At 40.7% G+C, this 25965-nt stretch overlaps 1 protein-coding gene across 1 annotated transcript in view; it reads right to left on the bottom strand.

The window, feature by feature from the left end:
• The window catches only part of TC2N (tandem C2 domains, nuclear), a 28293-nt gene extending 6550 nt beyond the window's left edge, over positions 1-21743 (bottom strand). The window contains exons 1-7 of the mRNA XM_021531953.2: positions 21616-21743; positions 8439-8565; positions 7563-7793; positions 4117-4281; positions 2296-2387; positions 1628-1703; positions 379-479 (exon numbers count right to left, since the gene is read on the bottom strand). Coding sequence (XP_021387628.2) covers positions 379-479; positions 1628-1703; positions 2296-2387; positions 4117-4281; positions 7563-7793; positions 8439-8505 — 732 coding nt within the window. The 5' untranslated portion in view covers positions 8506-8565; positions 21616-21743. The remainder of the gene's footprint in view (positions 1-378; positions 480-1627; positions 1704-2295; positions 2388-4116; positions 4282-7562; positions 7794-8438; positions 8566-21615) is intronic.
• Positions 21744-25965: the final 4222 nt, after the last annotated feature.

The raw sequence follows: 25965 nt of genomic DNA, 5'->3' as shown, positions 1-25965 counted from the left end.
CTCAAATTTTCACAGGAAAATGTCCATAGCAGGAGCAGCCTATCACCAGCTCAGCTTTCTAGTATGTTCTGAATAGTTCCTCAATTCACAACTGGAACATATGTTAACATATGTGTGGTAACATATGGAAATATATACTATTTCTTCTTATTGACTGCAGCAGAACAGAGATTGCAACAGAAAAAATAAGAAAGGAAAGGAAGGTGCTTTGAAATCTAGTATTACATTTGACTGAACTTTGTTTATATTAATACTTAAAATAATTATATTTTTTTCCTAAAAGTATTCATTGAAGTAACATAGAGACAAATCTTGTGGCAATTACCACTAAGTATAGTAGAATAGTTATTTGAATAAATAACCAACTTATTTGCTTACATGTAAAACTGTGATCCAAATCTGTTCTACAGAAGAAACGTAACACAACTTCACATTCAGTCTTCCAAAGTCTCGTTCATCACCTGATAATGTAATAGTATCTATGGAAGAAAGCCAATTAATATTTTAATGCAGTATCTTAAAAGTTCATTCCTGAAATAAGGGAACTCATTAGTAGTAGGTGGACTGCTTATCTTCACAAACTTCTCTCAAAATAAGTTTGAAATAATTTAACACCTACATTTCAAGGACAAAATATCCACCAAGTCCAGTAACCTTATCTTCTGCATGGCTAAAGACTTCACATTTCATGGAATAGAATAATGTAATCACAGAATACCCTGTGTTGGAAGGGACCTTAAGGATCTCAGAAGTCCAACTTCTGGCCCTGCACAGGAGACCACACCAAGAATCACACCATGTGCCTGGGTTATCTCTACTGAATTTAATAACTTGTGTTATACTCAAACAACTTTTAGAAAGACAAAAAGCATGTTCCTGAGATACCCAGAACACATTTATATCCTATCACTTCCCTTAATCTCTTTCACTGTTAAATTTATAAATTGGTCTCTTCTGTCTCAAATGTCAATTCCAGTCTAGTAAACATTTTACTATTATGCTGTCTCCAAGTCAGAAAAGCCATTTAATATCCAGCATTTCTCTGTCATGACTGGAACCAGGTCATTGCCTCAGTTTTCGTGTAGAAGGAGACTGGGTCAAACTTTGACTTATAGCAGGGTGACCTTTGTGGGGACTTGATTAATTTTTGAGAGTTTATTTTGCCATATCTCCACTTCTTCGGCATTCTTTCATAAATAAGGATACTGGGTTTGCATGCAATATCCTTGCCTAATTACCAGTGTAATATGGGTATTGAATTCCAGGCACTTCACACAGAAAAATACTAATACATGAAAAAGGACTAGACCTGGGACCTGGTACTGCATTCTATCCTAACAAGGTGTCTGTAATTTCTTAGTTCACTTGGGAAGAAAATCCAAGTATGAACTTCTCAAAAGCATGAGAACTTCTCAAAGTCTCATTTGCTCAATCTCCAAACAGGACAGAGCAAGTACAAACCTCTTAATTTCAAATTGCCAAGTCATCTCTAGCTGACCTGCTAGTCATATTCATCTCAAAAAAAAACCCAAACCAAACAAAAACATCAATGGCAGAGTAGAAATAGCTTAATGTTTCATGTGCAAAGGGAAATATTTCATTACAAGGTAAAGAAACAAAACATTACCCAGACTCCTGTTACTGCCTTGCGAATCCTTCCTGGAAGAGGAACTGCTAGGTACACTGGAGACTGAATCATATCTCTGGGGACAGGAAAAAAGGAATCACTTAATTCAGAGTAACAGATGCAAAACCCAGGGATTATACCATCAGACAAGATATGATGAAAACTAAATACTCCATTTCAAATAATTGCCTTATTCCTTACTAGTTTCTTGATCCAGCAGCATGCAATTATTATTTTGATGCAACGAGCTAACAGAGAACCCATTTGACCAGCAGACATTTTTTTTGCTCATGAATATATAGACAAGTTCATGGCTATATAAGATTATTATAGCAAAAATAAATTAACAGTGTTTTGTGTCAGTGGGAACTTCCACTGTTCAACTGATGGAAGAAACCACAAGATGATGAACCATGACATGCTGTCTGTCCTGTCCTGCCTAACAGCCTACTTGGGTTTCTCAACAGCCCCGTTGGGCTAGAACAGCAAATGTCAGAGGAGATACCAGGGAAAAGCCTCTTGAAGTTGGTCAAGATGTTGAAATTTTCCCTCCAGTCCTCCCAGTGTACAGTGCAATGCCCTCCAGTGTTTACTTTGGAAACAATGCAGTGGGAACAGATACACTAAGCTGGGCTTTCAGTGTGACCTTGGCTACAAGGGGAACTCACCTTCATGAATCGGTGAGGTGGGCTCCTGAGGTCAAACATCGAACGGCTTACATCAAGGGATCCAGGCAAAGCACTGGGTCTTAAATCACTAACTAATAAGGCAAAAAGAACAATAAAAATCATATCAACACCATTGCTAGGGAAAAAACCTAACTGTTAATAACTTTCACAAACTGCTGGAAATAGGATCTGTTCAATCCTATAGAGTACAAATGACCAAAATGGTTTAAAGACAGTATGATCTGCTGTTATCTAGTAATGTTTGCCAGGAACATGGGGATGGGACAGGGGTAAAGATATGGTGTCTTTTTTCAAAAAACTAAAATTTTAAAGAAAAAACCTCAGTTTTTAGACAGAAAGCTGTCTATAAAATATAAAAAAGCAGAAAAATTTTAATCACAAAAATATGTTGCTTACCAATAATAAGTAGAATTTCAGAATATCATTAATGAATTTACTTTTCAGTTTGTGTGGAGTTTTTTTAAGATGAAGAGAAGGGGCTTCACATTAAAATTCAAGAATTTAATTTTGCACCTTCCAAATAAACACATTCTGTAGTTCTAAACCCACACACATGAAAAATATTTGCTGTGACAAACTAGGTTTAGAGTTAGAGTTTTAATAGTTTATAATGCATGAAGTTCTAAGTTCTGAAATGCCTGTCAAAAAACTCTGGATGAACAATTTTAGAACTGTACTCTAGACAGACTAGAAAAACCTTTCTTATGTTTAAACTTTCTAAGACAAAACTAGTAAAGTGTTCACTTTATTGAGGAAAAATGGAAAAAGAGATGATGGACTGAAGGGAAGATGTCCAAGACAGTTTAATAAAACCCATTTGGCTCCCACCACACGTGCTTACAAAGCCTGGTAAAACCATATGTGTAAAAGGCTGCTAAAATTCTTCTTGTGTTTTGTTCTCTTAAAAATATATATATGGAATAGTCTTTTCATGTAGTCTCTATGGTGATTCAGAATTCTTTTAAAACAGAACACAGACTGAGACATTTTCCCCCAGCTGAAAATAAGAATGCTATACCATTCTAAATAAAACACCTTTAAAAATGAGAGCTGTTGCCAGCTTCCGATTTCATGGAGAGCGTGTGCCTTTCCTGGAGTGTTGGAGTTTTCTGAATGCATTTGCCTTAGCAATCACAAGCAATAACCAGTCATTTACTTCAGTCAGAACAGCATTCACTCCAGGATACATACACCAATGAACAGCACAGAAGACAATTTTTACTTAGGTAGCCAAACACTTTCTATCTAAACTTTTACTATCTCACAGCCCTCCCTCATTCTTACACACTGAGAAGTGGGGACATTGCTGTAGCTTCAAAAAAAAGCTGGCATATAACATCATGCCCCATTTTGCACCTGTTCTTATCATCTGCTCCTGAATGCTTCTTGGTGCTTGCTCCTCTCTCCATATATGTACTCCTCAGGCACTCCTCCTACTCAACATACTGCCTGGCTTCCTTTTTCCATCTCCCTCACTTCTCTAACTGGTAGCTGAAATCTCCAGTACTGCATGTTGGTCTGGATCAGAGGCAGCTACAGAATCTCACTTTACTAATTTCTCTACCTGCATGCAAGCCTTGTTAAGCCCCTAAAAGACAAAAAGTAACAGTACAGCTGAAAATGAAGCAGAGCTGCTCTGCAGATTGATTCACCAACCAAGGAGTGTCCATATCACACCAACAAGCTTGAGAACCGCGATAACCATGCAAGTCTTCTGTAGACTAATGGCTTTTATTCCTCTTGCCTATAAACCCAGAAAAAGGGAAGAAGACAGAGAAGCAAGGGTGTGGTCCTTCTCACCTGATCCATACAATTTCCTACTATTTGATTTTGCTTGGAAGCGCCTGACGAGATCTGGTGAAACACGATGCTCCAGGTAGAAGGGGTTGTACACGTCACAGCCGGGCCACTGGTACACGCCGTGCAGCTCTGCCTTCCGCTCGCCAAACGAGGCTCTGGCTGACTCTGTGGAGCACAAGTAAACATCAAATGCAAAAGTTCCAGACATAGCACATGCTGCCTGGCTTCATAAGGCAGGCAGAGTGCCTCCAGGGCAAAGGACAAAATATTTCAGTATTACCTACTTTGGGTAAAGGGGAAAAAAAAAGAAAAAGAAAACACACATTCACATTATGTCAGGTGTCCACAGTGCGTGAGCAAACACTGGAATTAAATTTACCATAAAAAACTATGCATACCCTCTCTTGGGGTTTTGTAGTAAATGCCTAAGTAGTTAAATACAGAAGGCTCCAAAGACAGACAGCAAGACAGAAGTTAACAGGAAAAGTAGCACTCTGTATACAGAAAACCTCCAAATTACTTAGTTACCCACCCCCAGCATATTATTACTGAACTAATGGACCCCCAGACCTTCAGGAAGATCTTGTATGGAAAGATAATGCAGCTTCTGACTGCAGTCCCCTTATCTACTTTCCATGGCAAGTCTGTCCATGGTAAAATCACTGGTCCAAAATTACTTGAATTGTTGGCTGAGGCATTAGTAGACATATCTGAGGCTGCTTGAATCCCATCCCATAATAATTTCTCAGCTTTACTCAGCCCATAATAATTTCAGAAAAAACATGTATGCCTTGGTCAGCAAAACAGTGAAGAACATTGCTGTAGTGTTCTTTACTGTCTGGACTGAAAAGAAGCCATAAGTAACAGCACATTAGAGAATGGGATGACCTGGATTCTGCCAAACTCTGATACTTGCTTCCTTTGCTTCACCTCCCTGGACTTCAACCTATCTCTTAAAAGGGTCTTTACTCCACAATAAAATGCCTTCAGTTCTGCAGGTGTCTTGCACCATAAGAGGCAAACTACTACTGCTCAAGAGTCCTCTCCTGCATGTGTTAGTAAAGTAAAAAACTAAAACACTGAAATGGAACACGGGCAGTGACAAAGCAAGAACTCAAGCAAAATGGGCTCGAGCATGATGTAAATCATGCTCAAGGATGATTTCAGTGTTCAAAGGATGAACACTAAAAGTGAGGCCACAAATAATTGCTACACAGTAGAGGATGGAAAATCCAGTGTTCCAGACCAGGAGCACTTCTTCCTGCTAGCTTACTTCTGTGAGAGCATGAGACACACTGCAGTAAGCAGGAGAGAAAGGCTGCCAGAACTTAATTGCTTTCAGAAGGGTTGCCAAGAGCTAACACTGAGCATGTCCTGTTTCACTAAAGGAAAATGGCCAGACATGCACAGAAAATGGTGAGGAACTGAGAGCAGGACTTGGACTTCCACAGATATTTAACAATGGTCTAAGAAAAAAGTACTCTGAATACATTTTTTTAGTATGCTGGTACTTTGGCTAATGTGAAAAAAGAATGACAGCACACTTCATTTCATTTAGCAAATCTCCCTAAAAAGTAAACACTGCATTTTAAAGCACAACTTTATACAGCTTAAATCTGTACTTAAAAAAATTAGCATTTTTATTTGGAAAGAGAAATTAAAGTTGCCTACTTGACATAAGAGTCACTTTTCAATACTTGTTCAAAAATTTAAAATATTTGCTTAAGAGACTCAATTATGAAGAGTCAGGTCATCCTGCCAGAAGATATAACAGCTTGTAGCCTAAAGGACCACATCAGGTCCTTCGGAAATTATTAGGAAGCAGAATTCTTAACACAGACAAGTCACTGACTGTTAAGATTGATCAAGGACAACATTCATCTAAAGGCTGTTAGACACATATTCCTTTTTCTCTGGAGAACATCCATGCTTCAGAGTCCCTGATGAACTTCTCTGTACTGTATCTTGAGGATGAGATTAGATTAAGCAAGGCAGAGCCTAAACCTAGACCCAGCAAGAAAGGGGATAACCAGGAGCATGTCCTGCTTTTCCATAGTATATCCAACTATGGACTTACAAAAACTAGCTACTGAAATAGCAGGTAACTGGGGAGATCAGGCTCAGAGATGAGGGGGCCTCACAGGTTCTACCTCCAACTCTTCAGCTGCCTGTTAATGGCTGCTGACATGCCAAATGAAGCCCACTGGAAGATGGGGCACAGAATGGCCAGTCTGTACTGAACAGCTCTGCTAGGCTGCTTAGCTCGGCTGTGGTGCCAGTGGCACATGCAGCAGTGGGTGGGGAAAGAAGTTTGGTAACAGGCCTGCAGGAGCAGGAAAGAAGCAACAGCAGGGACCTAGGGAGGAGAAGAAGGAAGGGTGGGAATAAAACCCTACAAAACCAAAAAGTTAGGTAGTACTGCATTAGTTGTTATGCAACATATGATTGATAGGCTTTTCACCTTCAGAAAGGAAATAAAGTCACATGGGACTAAGAAGGTACTACCAGCTTATCACGTCCTTGAGGCAAAGCAACCCTAGAGAAAACAACTGCTCAGGTTTGTCTCTGTGCCAGAATTTTCCCTTACCTAATTCTAAGCATCTCCTGGCAGGACTAAAAGCCTAACAATAGCATATGCTCTGTAACTCACTTTTTAACTGCCACTGTGTCTAAATTGCACGCACCTCATTTTGGCAGTTTGAGTATGGGAGTAACAGGATTAAGTACAAGACTGTTGCAAAGCAGAAAAGAAATAGTATCATATGAAACCTCGTAACAGGGGTTCTGTGTCCCCTGGCCTCCCGAAAAACAGGAAAGAGAAAATAGCAGGGACAAAAACTTCTGCCAGACAGTAGCCCCTGTCATCTATAGGCAAAATTTGAAAAGGAAGATGTGTTAGTATGTTACAACATAGCAGAATATTAACCATGAAAGAACACCCTCCTTCTTTTACTTGAGAGATATGGATACTGGGGATATGTTAGGTCTTTCCTATAAATTTAATAAATTCTCTCTAAAGATTCCATTTCTTTTAGGCATCTTCCATTACTTTTGAGTATGAGCATTGGTGTGCAATTGTTCCACTCAGTTTTATTCATACAATGTCACAGAGATTCACAGTTGGATGACATACTTCCCAAAGCCTCTCTGGGTGTCCAGAGAGAAAAGAAACAAGCTCCCCTATTCTCCCTGGGGACATGGTCACAGCAGCAGCCTGACAGAGTTCCAGAAGTGTTTGGACACTGTTCTCGGGTACATGGTGTGACTCATGGGGTGTCCTGATAATCCCTGTGTGTCCCTTCCAATTCAGCATAATCTATGATTCTTTGAAACAAGACCAGGCTTCTGCAAAGGTCTGCAAACACATTTTCAGTAGGAATACTTAACAACATTCAAGGTGCAGCAGAAGCTAAACAACAATTTCAGCAATAGTGTCTGTATTTTACCTTTAATCCCTCCAGCGTGTGAGATACTGGGAAGGTTCTTTGGCTGTACATAAGCCAGTTTTAATGGAGGAACCACAAATGGTACCTCCTGACCATCCAGGGGCAGTTTAGAAAGCAAATAATCCTCAGAACAGCCAACTTGACGCTTCACTGACACAGAAGACAATGGAGGCTGCTCTACAATAGTTGGCTTGCTTGCAGCTACTGCTTCAGATTCCTGCACCATGGAAACTGCTAAAAATAAAGAGCAAGACAGACAGTACACATGTGCATTAATTTTGAACAATACTACAAACAGATCTCTTTAATAGTATCTCTGCTTGATACATGACTTAACAGCTGCTAGTAGCATTCAGGACTAGCACCAGGAAAAGATATTCATCTTCCTGACACCTGTACTGATCCAAACTCTTCGTTGTCCAAGCTTCTATATTTATAGCTACCTTCTTAAATGAATTTGCACAAGAGATACACTTGTATCATAGATGAGTTCTTCAAACAAATAAGATGCCAAAGAAAATCCTAACAAATTTAAAAATACCCACAGAGTATAAAAAGAAAAAAAAAGCATTCAAATTCTGAGAGTTTGAAGATATAAGACCTTTACACAACCTTCGGTAAAAAAAGCTGGCTTTTTTGGACTGTATTTTTAACTGCAAAGACAGACTTCAGACAACTGTCATTTCTCAGTTCCAATTCATAATAATAACAAGCACAGGTTCAATCTCCATGGTGTGAAGTGGAGGTATGAAAAGAATTTTGGATGTTGTAAGAGGAATCAAGTTTATCAGGAGTAACACAGTCATTCTATTAATGGGAAATCTCATCAGTAATGCAGCAAAACTTTTATTAAACCCTCATTATGTCAGAACTCACAATCATTTTTTTCCTTGTCCATGCAGAAACACAATTTACAGCAGGTTTTTATACATTCTGTTGCCATTGTTTTCAGTATTATAATTTAGAGGGGACCTCAATCAGCGATCCAGTGCAGCTATCAGACCTGAAAAACACAATAAAACAAACCATAGTAGATGAGAGTAAGTAAAATCAGAATGCAGTATTATCAGCTATTTAATATGCAGTTGCTTTTTGTACACAGTCCCAGGATCAATCAGAAAGTTACTACAGTCATAAAAGGATCAGAGCCATCAGATTTCTCTCACTGAGAAAAATCACTTTTATATAAAAGCACAAGGCAAGAGATAGTTTTAACATATGGCATTCAAATACTTTCAGTGATCCACTCAGACAGGTCCCTGTCTTTTGGGGACACTAAAATTCTCCTCATATTTGTGTGTGCCACTGGGCTTTGGAGTTTACTCAGCTTTACAACTATTTTGACATGGTATTGTCAAGCCATTTGCAAGATGTGTTTTTAATTCTGTTTCCCTTGTTCATGTTTCTTCTATCCTCTTTCACTCCCCTACTATTTTCACATACATCTATACGTGTTTACATTTTTCACTCTACATACTCCATACTTTTAACTTGAAAACAGGCTTGATGCCAAAATTGCCTTCTCTGAGAAGCTACTGCTTTCTCATAATTGTATACACATGAAACTGAAGACCTGGTTTATTATATAATTGTTTGCTGTGCACACAGAAATAAAGCACGCTGACTTTTAGCAAAATAAGAGGCATGTAATCTACGAAAGAATGAGATCAAGTCTCTAACAGCTGGTTAACATTATAAGAACTTTATGACAATGCTAACTGGCCTCATTTAAATGTCTTTATTCATATCCTTATGTTCTCTTTTCAGAGAGACACAGACAGCTGCGCTGCCTCCTGTCCAAAACTTCAGCTAAGTCTAGTCCTCTTACATCCACCTAAAGTACACAAAGTATGTTCTAAAGTATGTTCTTAGAAGAACATACCCAAGACACAATTCTGACTCAATGAAGATTAGAAGACACCAAACAGAACATGAACATAGGCTGAAGGGATGAGGAAGACAACAAGTAAGACAGAGGGTGAAAGGATGGAGAAAATATCCAGTTTTTCCAAAAAATGAAAAATGGACATGTTTGCTTAGTTACTTCAATTGCAAGAAATTTCTGAAAGCATCTGCATTCCAACACAGAAACCATTCATTCCCACTGTAGCTTGAACAGTGCCATAATTTTCTTTGTATAGTCAAAGACAGCTGGAGAATCACACAAAGTCTATGGAAATAACTGTAATAAACCCTAAATTTTTCTTGCATTAAAAGCCCCTCAAATTCTGTAAATGTTAGGTGGAGATACTAAGCTATGGACACTTCCTCTAACAAAAACACAGTCACTTTGCACAGAATCCCTTTCTCAGTACTTGCCTTCATCTTAAAATTGCTCGTGAGTGTGAATACAGCAAGAGACCTGCATCAAAAATCTTCAGAGGCAATGCCACTAGCTCCAGAACCTGCTCTGCATCTTTACAGGAGCATGAAAGGAGACATGAGATTTTCTCATTAAATTCTCCATGGTTCTAATGATCAGATTTTCATTGTTGCTCCTCCCTTGGAGGCATACTCATGATAGCCAAGGCTGCTAATACTTTACTTTGGGTTCCCTTACAGTGATTTTCCTTCCCAGCTGTTATCAGTACACAGCTGGAGTTAATATGCTTCACTCTTGTTCACCATGTTTAAACTGGACTAAAACAGCTGCTCTGTTTGCTCTAAGCTTTGCAACAATGGTATCGAAGCCTCAGTGGCAGTTTGCACAGGCAAAACAGACTTTTATCTCAAAATGTCCAGATAGAATTTATTTGCTACTGCTGGAGAAGAAGCCAAAATATTAGTACTGCCCTTTCTAGCTACATAAAGTAGAAAAATTCATTTTTCTTCATCAGAGAAAATTACAGTTCATGGTAGGGAATTGTTTAGCTGGAACAATTAATTCAGCAAATAAACAAATGAAAATCATCTGTCACAAGCAGCTGCCTTTCCTTCACAGGGATGAGTGCCTTATATAGAAAGGGCTTCCTATGGATATTGAGGATTTAAAAATTATAATGCAGTTGTACAACTCCTATTCTATCATTAAAAAAGACCATGTTTTTCACAGTAATGCAAAGTCAGCTGTGATAGTCTTTAACCATTACATTTTCCCCCCATTTATCAATATGCAAATATTCATACATTTTTCTTCTATCTAAAGACAAATATAAAGCAATTCATTACTGCCTACTGTAAAGAAGAATTAGGATTACAGATTGCTCTTTAGCAATAGGCAAGGCAATATCAATGCCCAAGGATATAGACACCCATCTTAGAGCCTCCATTTCAGTTTTAGCTTAATTAGAGGAGTTTGAGAAGAAAGTTCCATGACTAAGCGACTAGAACACTGTTTACACTTCTTTAAGCTTACAAATGTAATGGGTTCAGTGACAAACCTTGCACTTGGGTCCCTAGACTTACACCACAGCCATGTTACAAAAAAAAGACTGCATTTGCTGAGGGAAAGGCTATTTAGACACAGTGCTCCTTCATTCTCCTTACAGTGCTTTATGGAATCAATAACATGGATGGTCTCAATTACTTTTAAAAGTTTTAATTCACTTAATTCAACTACCGTGATAAATATTGTTGTGGGTTTTTTTGTTTTGTTTTGTTTTGATTTTTTTGTTTGAGCAATCCTGACATTAGATGGCTTGGCTCCCACTTAATATATTTTCTTGTATCTATATTTTCCAAGCTGCCTACAGTTATTTATACAATTTTCACTGCATGCAAAAGTTTTCTCTTAACCATGTGGGAGAGAAAGAAATTTAGCAGGTTCTATTGTGTATTTTATTAACTGAAAATAAACAAAAGCATTGTAGAAGATTAAGCAAGTATTTAATGATCTTGACAGAAGCTGACATTTCTATCAAAGTTAAACTTAGCCAACAAGCCAGATCCTTTTGCTGGTGCTGGCTACTCAAAATTCCTCAGTATACAATTTAACAGTTGTTAAAAGGTTGTACTGACATGAATTTATCTGGGAACATATTTATGAAATAAACCAGAACTGTAGAAACATTTGTTAGGTGCACCACCAAATCCCAAAGAAGTACTGACTTCTAAGCAATGCCATCCATTTTAACAAGAAGACTCCTTGACACTATCTCTAATTTTTGAAGTCAGTTTTTGTTAGGCAATATGCATGTAACAAGGACATCTTCAATTTTTGAGATTCTAGACTGACAAAAGGATAGGGAAAAAGAGAATTTACCTTCATTTTCTGACAAATGAACAGAGAGAAATCAGTTTGCAGAGGAGGGAACTGAACCCAGTTTGTCACTTGTGTGTCAAATTCTCTCTTTCTTGATGTTTTTCACCAAATTCAGTAAGCCATTTCATTTCACTCTTCCCAGTATCAAGCCGAAGTAAGATAAACAAATGTAACTCAGCAAGAGTACTTCCACACTAAGGCAAAATGAGAGCCAATCTTATTAGAACATCCAGGAAACAGCAGTTTAAAACCTAACCACACACATACACTGAGCCTAGAGAATTATAATAACTATTATTTTAATGGGTTTAGATGGAAAACATAAATTATCTTAATGATATCCAGATTCCTCTGATAGAAATTTTGACTGAGCTAAAATCAGATAAACTGAGTATCAAAAACTTTAGTTCCAAATGCCTCCAGAATGATTACAAGACAGAGATGTTTGGAGAAGAAAGTAAATATTTTCAACAACTCATTAAATAAAAAGAACATGATAGAAAACAGGTGATCGCAATATTAAATATTAAAAGCTGAAAGTAGTCTGAAAAGAAATGTCAGGTCTTTACTGCCTTATGAGAAAGGGTATTTTGCAACAAGACTGCAGGTTGCCAATGAATTTTACTGCATTTAGTCACAGCTCTGCTCCATAGGAGTTGAACAGGTAACACATTTATAACTACAGAAGAGAAACAGAGGTGAAATAGCTGTTCTCCAACAGGGAAAGCTGGCTAAGCCAGTGGTTTCAAACATTTTGAGATTTATTGCCAGTCATAAACGTAGACAACATATTCTTAGATCTGCATTTTAGAAACATAGCACAGCAAAATTCTAGTAGCAGTAAATTCTCACACAGCAGGATGTGTAAAATAAAATACTCAGAAATAGGGATTATCAGTTGTTATAAAGCATTTGGGACAGATCTTTGAATGACATAAGCGTCTACAACTCCAGGAGCCTCAGAGGAGTCAGGACAGTTTGCAACACATGAGGATCTGCCCTCTGGAGAAAGTCAGCTCAAGCTTGCTAGTTCACACCTCAGCCAAGCACCTCGTTTTTGATACCTCTTCTGCTACCTGTTTATGCTGCCCTATGACTTTCTGCCTTTCGGATCCAGAAGAAGCAGTCAGACCCAGTCATAGAAATCCTTCAGAGAGCATAACAGGACCAGCTCAGGTCTCCAGATGTTTTACAGAAGGACAGCACAGCAAAAGCTGCTTCTGATGCAGGTCAGATGGATTATCATTTGATGGTGCAGATGCTGCTCAAGGCTTAACTTCTACAGCCAGCTGTTTGGTGGTTTTGCTTCTGGGGGGGAGTGTCTGAGAGCTGTGCACCCTTCTCAGCACAGATCTCCAGCTGAAGAGAGGTGCCTGATGGCCACCACTTCTCAAAACTGGCCAACCCTAGTAAAACAGTCTACATGGTTTGAGACATGTGCCTCCAGGTACTTTACTACTACAGCAGCAAGGACAACACATGTACCCTGCCCATAAAGCCTACAGTTTAAAAAAAACAAAAAACAAACACTTTTTTTGGGGACTGTAGGCAGGTCTGACTTGTACTGCCCACACAGGAGAGACAGGTACTTCAAGTGGGCCTGAGCATGTGAAAAGACAGGACACAGCTTTCATTCCTATTCATTATAAACTTCAGCAGTAGCAGGATGTCTGCAGGAATTACAAGAAAAGGAAACAAAAAATGTCATGCCAACACACACCTACCAGGTGTATGATAAGAAGCTCCTTTCTAGATCTATTTCTGGAAGAAGCCCACAGCAGTGACACGTGCAGTAACTAGTGAGTGTGTGCATACATACACCCTCCTTCTCTGTTTGTAGCCACAACTCTTGGAAGAGCACAAAAGCTCTTGAAATTTGCATGCAGAGATTATTCCACTTCTTTTGCCTTCCAAGGAAATTAAGATAATATGAGGCTCTTTTTTTGTGACCGGAAAAAAAAAGGGATTTCACCCTGAAAGCAGTGGATCACAAAGAAGATGCAGAAGTAACTCAACCGAAAAAGAAAAGTTATGAGGCTTTTGAAGGATACAACCAGAAAGCCATTCTTGTGAGCGGCATCTTACAAACAGTTCAACAGAAACATAATGAAGAGATGCAAAACTCTCCCAGTCCAGCAAATGAAAAAAAGAATGCAATTGCATATTTAAAACTGAAGAGAGGACCATGCATCATTAACCTAGTTTAGCTGATGGAGATTTTATGACAGACTATTGCACAACCTGCTTTGGGCAAAGAGACTCCCAGTGTTATTTAAGCAGTTATGCAGTTGAATCAGGGAACAGAAGTAGATGGTAAAGTCACACTCCATGATGCAAACAAACCACCAACTGCCCAGGCTCAGGAAGCATCTTCCCACACTGGCAAGTGTGTGGACTGCACAGCAGCCCATCATGGGAAATTTTACATGTTCGTCTCACTGATCACAAAAACAGGAAACTGAACGGAACAGATCATGGGTCTGAACTGTCACAGTCCTCTGCTGCAACCTCCTCTCACTCACAGTTTGCTAAAGCAGGATTTTTCTTTTGAACACTAGAAAGCCTATTATGAGCCCTTGTCCTACTCCCCATAGCTTCTGATACCACTGGATTTCAACAAGTTATGCCTGCACTACACTCAGTAAGTTAAGCAGAAAGACATGTTTTTATTTCAGAAAATATGACAATAACTAATTTCCTTCACTACTGATATTTTAACTCTATCTCCAGGAACTATCCAACTCAGATTCAACAATATCACAAGATAATTTAAGGTGAGAAAATATTTCATTTCATAACACTTGTAAAGACAAGCTTGCTCTCGCTCTCACAGCACTGTATTGACATTCCAAACTACCAGTCCACTATTGGCTCTGCATCCTTCTGACTGCATTTTGAGCAAGTGAAGAAGATGAGGAAGGTGGGAGACTGCAGAGAGCATCTCCCCCTTCCCTTTGGTGACTGCCATAGCATTTAGGTAAGATACTGTTTGCTGGGCTCTCCTACAGGTAACAGTTGCAGGCAAAGTTTAAAACTCTTGTTATCGGCGGAGGGCTTAATATGTTCCTGCTATCAGTCAGGATGTGACAACTGTACAAAAATATTCTTTAACTTCAGCAAGCTTCTTTCGAGGGAAAGAAAAACACCTCCAATATCAGTTCTTAGCTTAGGTGTTGTCATAGCAGTAAAAGCAAATCTCACTGTGAGCCCGTGAGCTGCTTTGTATCTTTTCCTGCCAATGAGGTCTAGCTCTAATTGTGCCAGGGCAGAAACTTCTCCTGGAGCAGCTACATCTTCCCACATGCATTTTTGAGGGAACATACTGTGTCCCACTCCAGCTTTGCCTTCTCTTTCCAGCTTCTCTGCCCAGACAAAGATGATCTAATGTATGTCTCTCTTTGTGCAGGCCCTGAGCTGAACCCTAAAGATCACTTGTGCAATCTAGCTGTGGTCTCATTCAGCTCAGCAGCTGCTTCTTCCCAGGGCTCCAGCCTGGAGGAAGCCAAATGGCTTTCAGCACATCTGCACACGAAGCTCAGGCACAGAGCACCAGAGTACATCACAAAGAAGAACTAATTGCTCCTGCCTACTTCCCCGAAGAAAAATAAAGCTGAGCAGGTGTGTGTGCTTGAGCTATTGTGCTACAGGAACAACTGCTTCTGCTTTTCAGGCACCCCTTGGAGAAGGGGAACAAACCCTGGCACGAGTACAGGATCCAAAGTTGTCCTTCTGACGGGGCCCCAGGGACACCCTGCCTCTGGTTTAGCACTACAGCCTTGCACCTGCAGCCCTTAAATGTAGACCTAATCCAATCCTACCCCAGTATGCAAAACATTAATAATACAATTTACAAGTGCCAAAAGAAAAAATTTCCTTAAATCTGAACCGGTTTTTCTTGTGTGAGATTTATATTTGAATTAAGAAGGAAACATTATAAATCTATCCCATGACAAAGCTTAAAACTTGGGATTTTAATATGCTGAATCCCCTCTGCTTTGTGCTGTAAAAGTTGATATAATGTTTCTTTCTAATGTTACATTAGGCAAGTAACCAATTCTTCCAATTACTGATCTGACAACACTGTTCCTGCGAACTGAAGATAAATTCACTGACTTGGACAAGAATTTAAAATATTATATGTTTTGGGGCAGTAAACAAAATAATAAATCCATTATATTGGACTACAGACCTTTCTGAATTCAGATGGAAAATGGCAAAGCAAGAGTTGAAGTCAGGACACCAGAAAAAAAAGCTGAAGAGACTAAAATATCTATAAAAAAAGAACTTGGCTTTTGATGAGAACATGAAAAGAATTCAACATAAGATAAGTCCTTTGCTCTAAGCAGATTAGGAACAAATCACAACAATCACCAATTGTTACTTTATAGTCTAACTTAAAACTTAAGACTTTCTTTATGTATTCTGTGTCAGGTTTTAATCCAATTTTTTCTCTTTCTGCTGTTAATGCCAAGAAGCCATGAAAATAGAACTGTCAGCAGTCCTTCTATAGCTCTGATATCAAACAAAACTGGAAACATCTGGATTCATTTTTCAACAAGACAGCCAAGAAGAAGGTATTTTAGGCAAGAGCATCTGCCTGTGGAGTTCCCTAACATAGCTAAACGTGTCTAGTTTTGAAAAGATAGCCCTTGGAAACCAGCTCAATGCAACACTGAAAAAGAGCATTAAATGGCATTCAGGATTCCTCAGCTGCTGCCATGACCACAGAGTCATACAAAAAAACACATGGATACACATATACCATCCAGACAGCTAATGCAAACAGCTCTTCTGTATATTTGGAGGGAAAAAAAAAAAAAAAAAAAAAAAAAGAAGAAGAAGAAAATAAAAGAAAGAAGGAAATCTAAGTAGTTTTGCATGGAATAATAGTTTCATTACTATTAAAACAGGAATTAATTTCTTGTTTTAATTTCTAAACATATACTTGGGCACATGCTGCTTTGTTTTAGGTGAAGCAGTTTTTTAATAGTTTTTAATACATAATTGTTATCGTTTCATGATGAAAACAAAAAACCAGTCAATTATGGAGTTTCCAATCGGTGAGGATTCCCAGTTCTGCTCCATACTCTCATTGTAGAACCAGTTACACAGTGGTGAGAGGAAGCAAATTTGTAGGTTGTACAGATAAAAGCTGAAAGACTGTCTGAGATTAAGAAAGAAAAGGTGACTCAAGTACATTTCATATATGAAAACAGGTTAAACGAATGAATCAAGAACAGGAAATGGGAACTGATCTTAAATAATTCAAATCCAAACCAGACTGGGAGCATGGTTCCGCAGGGCATGTGTACTGAGCTCAGGAAGCTGCCTAAACACACACTAAAATAAAAGTCCAGAAGGATACTGTCTTTATAAAGTACAACTATTTATTACTTTTTGCATTAAATCCACCCAGACCAGGAACCCAGAACTACTGTAACAGCCCCAGCAGTGCCTCTTGGAGAGCTGTACTGGCTGGAGCTGTTGGCAGCTGCCCAGCCAGATGAGTGGTAACCAGGCATTGTGTAACAGAGGCATTTTTCAAGGAGTTTGCACAGACATGGGGAGAAACAGCAGAAATCAAAACTGTCTCAATTTAATGGCACTATCTAAGATCCCAGTCATTATTGGCCAAATGCTGCTACAATTCTGGGGCATGGTGGTGGGGCTCTGCTCCCTTCTGAGAAGACAGAGGTCCTGAGAGCAGAAGCTGGCAGCATGAAGCTACCATTCCCTGTTTTCCCTTAGGACAGAACTGTTTAACAACACAGTGAACAACAACTATACCATAAATTTATGGGTTTTTAAAAAAAATCCTATTGAGGTTAAATCTCTCTTCCTGAGAGATTTTGGCCCCATGATTTCACACACTGGTGAAAAATTAGATCTGGAAGTGCATATACCACTGAATGGAATGAAAGCCAGAGTAATTTGGGCAGATGTTCTGTGTTTTATTAAGGCCTCATGGAATAAATTTTTTGCAACTCTGGTCACTGCTGAGAAGACAGAGAACCTGAATGGGAAAGTCAGAGAAAGTTCCCAGTCTAGAGGCCAACAAGCCCCTTTTGCAAAAGTAAATAATGGAGAAAGAAAACCCAACAAAATCAACACAGAATTAAAAGTTTTAGAATTTCTCCTTACTGCAAAATTAAACTGGTCTTGAGAATGTTTTGCTGTCACTTAGGAGAGTTAAACAACAAAATTTCTCTCAGAAACAGGATATAACTTGCTTTTGTATCAATTCACCACTAACCACAAAGGCACTGCTCAAGTGACTTTTAAACCTTATCCTGACTAACCCTCCTCTCTGCATGGCAGGTGCTTTCCTTATTGGAAGATGTATGAACACAGTGGACTGACTGCAGGCCTGAATTTTATAGAGAGTTCTGCCACAGCCTCGCATTTCTCCAGCCCCTGACAAGTCCTGGTCAAGGACCACATGTCCCACCTGACCTGACCCAGTTTCAACAAGCAGGGTGGGCAAAGCCACATCCAGCCCCTCTGCCCAGAGGCACGACAACTCTGGGAGAGAGGGGTTGCATTCCTTCAGAGAGAAGGGCCCCCCTCCCCATCAGCTCTGTTGATGAGGCTGTCTCACCAAAGCCAGGCAGCCTCAGGCACTCCATGCTTCAGCCGGAGCTGAGGCACTGGAGGTGTGCATTCACACACCCCCACAGGGGCTGCGGGGCCCAGAGCCAGGCACCCCTGCCCAGGCTGCAGCAGCCTGCACCAGCTCAAATCCAGGCTCCAAAGCACAGCTGCTAAATTAATGGAATGCCATGGAGGTTTCAAAGTCATTAGGGCATGGCCCTTCTAGACTGCTTTTTTCAAAGCTGGTTTAATTGCCAAAGGAGAATCTCCAAAACTCATTCCTCAGGCCATTGCAGTGATCACAAGGACCCCCCAAACATCAACACCCTTCATTGGGGACCTAATTATCTGTTCTCTCCAGTTTAAGTCTGACTATTAGATCACTGAAAAACAAAGATTCAAAACAAAATCACCAGGGTACAATTTACAGGAAAGATAAGTACCAGATTGACGACATAATTTCTTTTTGGCACTGAATTAGTGCAAACTTCAGCTGCAATGACAGGCAAACAAATACTCATACTAAACTTAAGACAAGTATCCTCACCAATTTTGCATGGTTTGATGTATTAAGTTCATTAAAAAATATATTGGAACACAAAGAAGCTCAAGCAAACCCAGGTTCTGGACCTCTTCCCACATGAGGCTTCTCAGTTTAGATGTGAAGATCCATCCTGGAAAAGGCTATCAACCTAAATTCTCTCTGCATAAGCAATCCTTCTGATTAATTAATCCTGAGCAGCATTACTAACTAGAACGACAACATGGTTTAACTCAGAGACTGGTCTACTTCAAGTCAGAGCTTGCTCTGCCTTTCACTTTAAAGAGATTAGATATTAAGTTCTCTGCTGACAGAGATTGGGTGTTGTCCTACTTAGATTAGAGAGAATATTTACCAGATTTAAGGTATCTGGGGAGATAGCAATTCAGAGTAAACAAAGCCATTCTCCTATAAAATTAAACAAGAGTCCAAAGAGGGGAGAAACAGGTTAGGGTATGTATCACATAAAATTCACTAAATGAAGTAAATAGCACCTTAATCAAGCAAAAAAAGTTCAATAAACATTTCACCAAAGTCAAAGTATACTGCTAGTATAAGCCACAGCAGATAGGAGAGACAAGACAGGGGACCTAAGCTAGCCAAACTCTGGCTCCCTAGCTGAGGCTGTCCTGGTAAGGCAGGTCCTCTGGCTCTGCCCACCACACACGGGGGCTGCACCTGCCTGTCCCAAACTTGCTGAAAGGGCTGGCTGCTACTGGGGGGGCTGTTCAGCTCTGCCTTGCCAAAGCTGTTCCTGCAGGACCCAGTAAACATGCAGCTGCACAGTGAGCTCGCCCAGCTCACTGATTAGATACAAAATTAAATGACCAAAATAAACAAACTTTTTTTTTCATTTAAAAAAATAAGTAGGTTTTTAACTCTCCCTGCGGTTGACTGCACAAGGTGGGGTCAGAATGCAGTGGGGAAAACGGGGGGACAGAGTAGGACTGCCCATTTCACAGCCAAGCCCCAGCCCTGGGGATTGCGTTTAGAGTAACTTACAACTGAAACTAAACCACCCACCAGTAGTAGGATGAATGGAGGCTGAGTGAAAAGCAAACCAGCACATACTAAACAAGTGACAGAACAAACAAGGAAAACAACTAAGCCTGAGGTTTAGGACAAAGAAAAAGAGACCAGTGCCTAAACTTTTTTTCCAACGTTGTAAATTAATAGCCTACACACACATGACTGACTGAACAATCCCACCCACATTCATTCTTTCCACAGCAGAAGAAGAAAGAGAAATTAATCACCTGGGGATCCATCACCTAAATTAAATGCAGGGGAGGGCAGTGGAATTCATGTGGCATCAGTGAAGTCCAACATACCCTCTGGGTGCAACGTTTTTAGTAGGTGTCATTTTTATAAGTATTGGCAAGAATCAAGGGACACTTTAGTAATAAATGTATTCTCTTGAAATTAGGTATTGCTTAACTACATGCATTCTGCAAATATATTTTTTAATATTTAGCATACAGTTGGAAAAAGGACAAAAAATTAAAACTTCCCCACTTCTGGATTTAGGATTTATGCCCTAGCCACTGAGTTGTAAGATCAAACTCACCTAATGAATATTTGTGTTCTGAAAGCAAGGTGAAACTGTTTCATAAGAAGCCAGAGGCCACCAGCCCAGATTAGCACAAAGGTTTATGGATCTAGCACTCTCTTGAGAAATGAAAGATGCAAAATCAGAACTTGATTCTTCACATGTGTCTAACAGCTATAGAAACAATCTAGAAAAAACAGGAGGGGGGTGTGGTGGTGGGAAGGCACGGCAATGTATTCCCTTGCATGGTTTTTAAGTAGTGCTGATTCCCTGATATGGACTTGGACTCTCCAGGAAGAGCTTATCAAGGTACATCTTGCTTCTGAATGCCTGGACAGCTTGGACACCCAACTAATCACCACTGTAAAAACTAAAGGCATAAAAACATAAAGCAGCAAACCTCAATGCATTCAGCAAGTATCACTGGGAAAATCCTGAGCCTGCACAGATCAGAGACTGAGGGTTAGGACTGCAAGGGTCCAGCTCCAAGGAGTGGGTGCTCACAGGATCTTTTAGATGGGAAGGCACTGGACGGCTGTAGGACATGCTGAGATCTTGTTATTCTCCTGCACAATTACAGCAGACTGACTGGGAGCATGCATTGTAGGAACAGTCACAATAGCGACCTTTTAATTCTTATCTAGAGAAATCAAATCCCCATCAAAGGAGAGTTAGTTACAAGATCAGCTTAATTAATGATGGTATTATTTCAGATTGCTGTTTAACAACCAGAGTGATCCAAAACACCCAGGAATCCAGCTTCATGGTATGGGTTCAACAACTGTGAAACTTCAAACAGCCTACAATTATACCTGCTACTTTAGCAGTGCTCTTGGATACAGAAGGACATAACGTCAATAAATATGTGTTTTCTGATGCTAATTTCATCCCACGCAGAGGGAAACTGTCTAGCTATATTCACAACTTCCTTTGGAGTTTTGACTAAAACACATCTCTAATTACTTGAAGTGTAGATGAAGAGGATCTAATTAGCTATTGCTGGCCTGTGCCAACACTTAGCTACTAATTCACACAAAATAGTTGAATTTTAGAAGGCCATTTTCATACAGCAATACCACGTCGAAACTGTTCTAAGTACAACTGAACCTCGGACCTAATTTGTATGAAGATTCAATTCTCCAGTACTTAAAAACAGTTACTACTTTCCTACCTGCCTGCATTTCGCAAAGTCGATGGGAATCGCAGAGACTCGGCCGCCTCCGTCGGGGCAGCTCCGGCTGCCCGCTGCCGGCACCTCCCTGTCCCCGCTGCCGGCACCTCCCTGTCCCCGCTGCCGGCACCTCCCTGTCCCCGCTGCCGGCACCTCCCTGTCCCCGCTGCCGGCACCTCCCTGTCCCCGCCGCGGCCCCCGGACGGGGACCCTGCCCTGGCCCCGCTGCCCGGCCCGGTACCCGCCGGGACGGCGCTGCCGCTGCCCGGCCCGGTACCCGCCGCCGGTTCCGCGCCGCCCGCTGCGCTCGTTCCGCCCGCCCCGCCGCCCGGGCCGCCAGGTGCTCCCGCGGCGCTCCCTCAGCGAGCGCTATCGCCCAGGGGGAGTTCCCGGCGCCTCGGGACTCTCCCGCCTCACCTGAGCTGCTCGCTGGGGCGAGCTTGCCTCCAAATGGCTGAAGTAACTCTTCTTTGGCTCTTGCTGGACCGTGACACCTGCGAATCGCTCCAGAGCTGCCCCTCGCTTTGCTAGCACAACCACGCTTCTGTTTTAGAGAGAAGAAGCGATTTTTAAATGTTTTACAATGTTCTTAGAAAACGGCATGTCCAGTTGGAATATGGATTCGTGTTAGGCTTCCCACGGACGCGCGAGAAAAGCGTGCAGTGCACTAGAGTGCATAGTTCATAGGGTAATTTAGGGACCGCACACAGTTGATTGGTGCAGAATTTTCAGCAGGAAGTTCTGGTTTGGAAATTTCTTTGCAGGAAGGAAAAGTTCTGTAAGTCTCAAGGTGGTTTCTCCTTGATTCTAATTTTTGGTAACTGGAAGTGCTACAATACCCAGGAGGCAAATATGAGGAAAAGTGTGTATTTCCCCAAAGGAATGCTGCTTACATTCTGAGAGCATTTAAATTTCCAGTCACTGAAGTTTTGTACAGTTATCCTAATAGGTCTTTGATTTATTGGCTTCCCCATTCACCAAGACTGTATCTTTTCCTTCCACAATATTTTTCATTTTAAATTTAATAACACCACAGATCTGCTGCTAACTAAGAATTTCATGCCTGTCATCATGCAGTGTAACACAGCTACTTCAAGCTCCAGAGCCATTGTAAGGGGCGAAGACCCTGAACCAAAAGCACAGACTTATAAATTTTGAGTTGACAAAGCATCTCTGTTCATCTCTGCTCAGAGCCAGTTGCAAGTACTGGTATCAGATGGCAGAGAAGCTCCTGCTAATGGAACTCATGAGATTATGCACGGTCACTATTTTAAAGAAATACCAGTAACCTGGTACGCTTCCAGAATTATCTAAGTCCTCCTGAGGTGCACATTAATCACACATTTCAAGGTATCTCACTGGATTAATTTACACGACCAAATAGCTTTATTTCACTGTTCGCAGAAGTGTGTTGTTTAATTACTGATAAGGCCCCTGTATGCAGCTTGCTGCTATCAAGTTACCCCGGCATTGCCATGCTCAAAGGTTTTTCAGGCTCTCATGGACTTCCAGTCCTGCCTGAATGGCTCTCCAGCTGCTGGAGTTGCAGTGCAGTAGCAGCCATCCACTGGGACTGCAGGTTGCCTCTCTGATGAAGGAAAAGACATTAAAAACAGTATTTTTGACAAGGCAGTTAGAGGAAAAAAACCAGTTTGCAATATGACCTTCCTTCTTGATCCAGGCAAGACTGTGCCCTGTAATTTGAGAGGGCCTATTAACACATCTCTGTGGCTCTTTTGACGGTTTGGGACACCTTTCAGTCTTTTCAGCTGCTTGAAAATTGGGGTTTTGTTTCAATAAGCAAAGAATTCAGCTGTGCATGGTAAGGGATGTGGACAATCTGATCCTGTGTGGATGGGGAGAGCATTACCGTCCTGTGATGTTTTTAGCTGGGATGGGAGACAAACCTCCCTCCTTCCTTAAAAGATTTTTGTTGCAAACAAACCTAGTCGAAAGATCAGCAGTGAAACCAATTTACCTCTTTTCTTGTCAGCTGCAAATATGATCTTCCTTCCCTGCCAGCCTCCAGGCAGCACCCAGAGTGCTCCATGCTCTGCTGTATCTCTCTGTAACTAAACCTTGCTTCAGAAATCTGGTGATGTTCCCTTGCCTCACTGACTCCTGCTGTTGGCTCCCCTCTCCTCTGGTGACCATTCCAGACCTGTCATTGCATCCACTCATCCTCACTCATTCCTGGTTCTCTGCAGCTGCTCTTGCTCCTCATGCTGCCTCCACTCCAGGCACCCCAGTACTCAGAGCAAGCTAATAAACTGGGCTGTTTTTGGCTGGCTCTGCCAAACCACAGCACTCTCAGCTCCAGAAATGCAGGGCTGAAATACTTAAGCAGACCCATGCAGGGCCAATAGAAGAGAATTTATTAGTCTGGGCTACGCTTCACCTCTCATATTCCCCAGTGAAGCCTGTCTCATCTGTTTTGAACCTCTGCACCACAGACTTTTTCACTTGCTGCCGAGCCTGTTTATGCTATTGGATTACAACTTCCCAGTATTTTTCTTGTTGAAAGAGAAGTAGCCAGAAGACTATAGAAAGCAGCTACAAGCAGGAGTCTGTATTATCATCTCTGGGCCTCAAGCCTTTAGGAACTGGACCCAAAGTAATAAAAACCCCATGTATAAATACTGACACAAATCTTGAGTAATTATTTACATCTGCAAACACTTTCAAACAGATTAAGACCCTTTTTCTTCACTCTGCAAATGCTCCAGTGAACAAAGTTTTCAGCAGGAATGCTGATGGAGGCTGCAGCTTTGTATAAATTCAGACTGAATTCTCCCACGTGATCTTTTGCATCAGAAACCTGATCCCACCACCTGTGCACACTTACTGACATGCCAATTTCCATGTTAAAAATCAAGATCAGAGGTTGAATCAATGTTTGCACAGAGTACACTTAAATTATTTAAGCACAAAAGTGGAAAACATAATTGCTTAGAAGTTCTTGCCTAGTTTATGAAGAATTACATTAAATTAAGCAGCTGATGACTCCAAATAGCTTTCCCAGCTCTCTCCCAGCTGAGAATCCTTCAGAGCAAGCAAGCATTTAACACTACTACTTATGAAATATTTTAGTTTCAGAAACTAACATCAAGTGATATACTTATGATCAGAGTTAAATTCCAGTGTATATTACAATAGCCAAGTGATGAGCTCAGCCATCAGGACCTAAAAGCAGGGTGTTATCAGGACAAGTCCAGCACATAGCCTACAACACCTCATAGCCAAACCCCGTGTGTAACCACTAAATAAGTTTTCTGAGGCAGAGACCTTTTGAGAGGAAAAAAAAAGGGTTTCGCAACTTAGATTTCAGTGAAATAGGGAGTAGTTTTCAGCTAAAGCCTCTAAGAAGTTAATACACCTTCGTTACAAACAAGTTTTGCAGCCAAAGGATTTTACTACCATTAAAGTTTTTTCAGCAGTAATCTTTGTCCCCTGAGGGTTTTTTGGGAGAAACATGAAACTGTTTCCTCATCCTCCTTGTCCTGCTCTCAGCTGGAGCCTGTTTTTCTTCCATTCCCATCATAACCTTTGGGTTTAGCTGACACCTTCCCTCCTCTGCTACAGATGATGGGTGTGGTCCACACACTTCATTATAGAAAGCTGCTATAATTCAGTCTGTGACTATTATTTTTTATTTTCTCCTTTTATCAAATGTATGTTTAACCTCACACTTTCTTAACATTACCTGCTGTAATTCTGTCCACCATCTGAGACTGCAGCCAGTTGCCTTCTCCCACAGAGCTGCAGAAGGACAGCTTTATTGCACAATGTCCAGTACCATTTGAAAAGGTTGATACAATGCCTAGACAAGCAATTACATGGAGATACTCTGCTGTTCAAATTAGACACTCTCTTAATCTCATTCAGATTTGATGCACTATGAATTTGAAAATAGATTTTCTGGTTTATTATGTTTTGCCTTATGCTGTAAGGCAGATATTCTTTGCACACACGCACACCGTTAATACATTATGATAATAAATCCAAGGAGGGCTCATCCTTTGTGCATGAGAACACTTTGGTCCTGTCTCTCCACAGCCAGTCCCACATCTGTGTGAGGTGCAGCAGTTGCTTCTGCACTATACAGTGGCCTTTAACATTGCCAGTGGCTGCTAGCCCCAAACTGTCCAAAGGTGGGGAAAGGTTCCAGGGTGGATAATCACTGAGGCACAAGGGTGCTGCTCTGGATAGGCCATCAGCTTCAGCCCAGAGTGATGAACAGAAGTGACTCTGAGTGCAGGAGCAAATAGTTCTCTTTTCTCCTCAGGAGACATTTCTTTCTGCTGATGATGTCTAGGGATCCAAGATGATGAATCCAATAAACTCAGGAGG

Source organism: Lonchura striata, chromosome 6, assembly GCF_046129695.1.
Source record: "Lonchura striata isolate bLonStr1 chromosome 6, bLonStr1.mat, whole genome shotgun sequence".
Classification (NCBI taxonomy): domain Eukaryota; kingdom Metazoa; phylum Chordata; class Aves; order Passeriformes; family Estrildidae; genus Lonchura; species Lonchura striata.
This window is presented reverse-complemented; position numbering and strand designations above follow the sequence as displayed.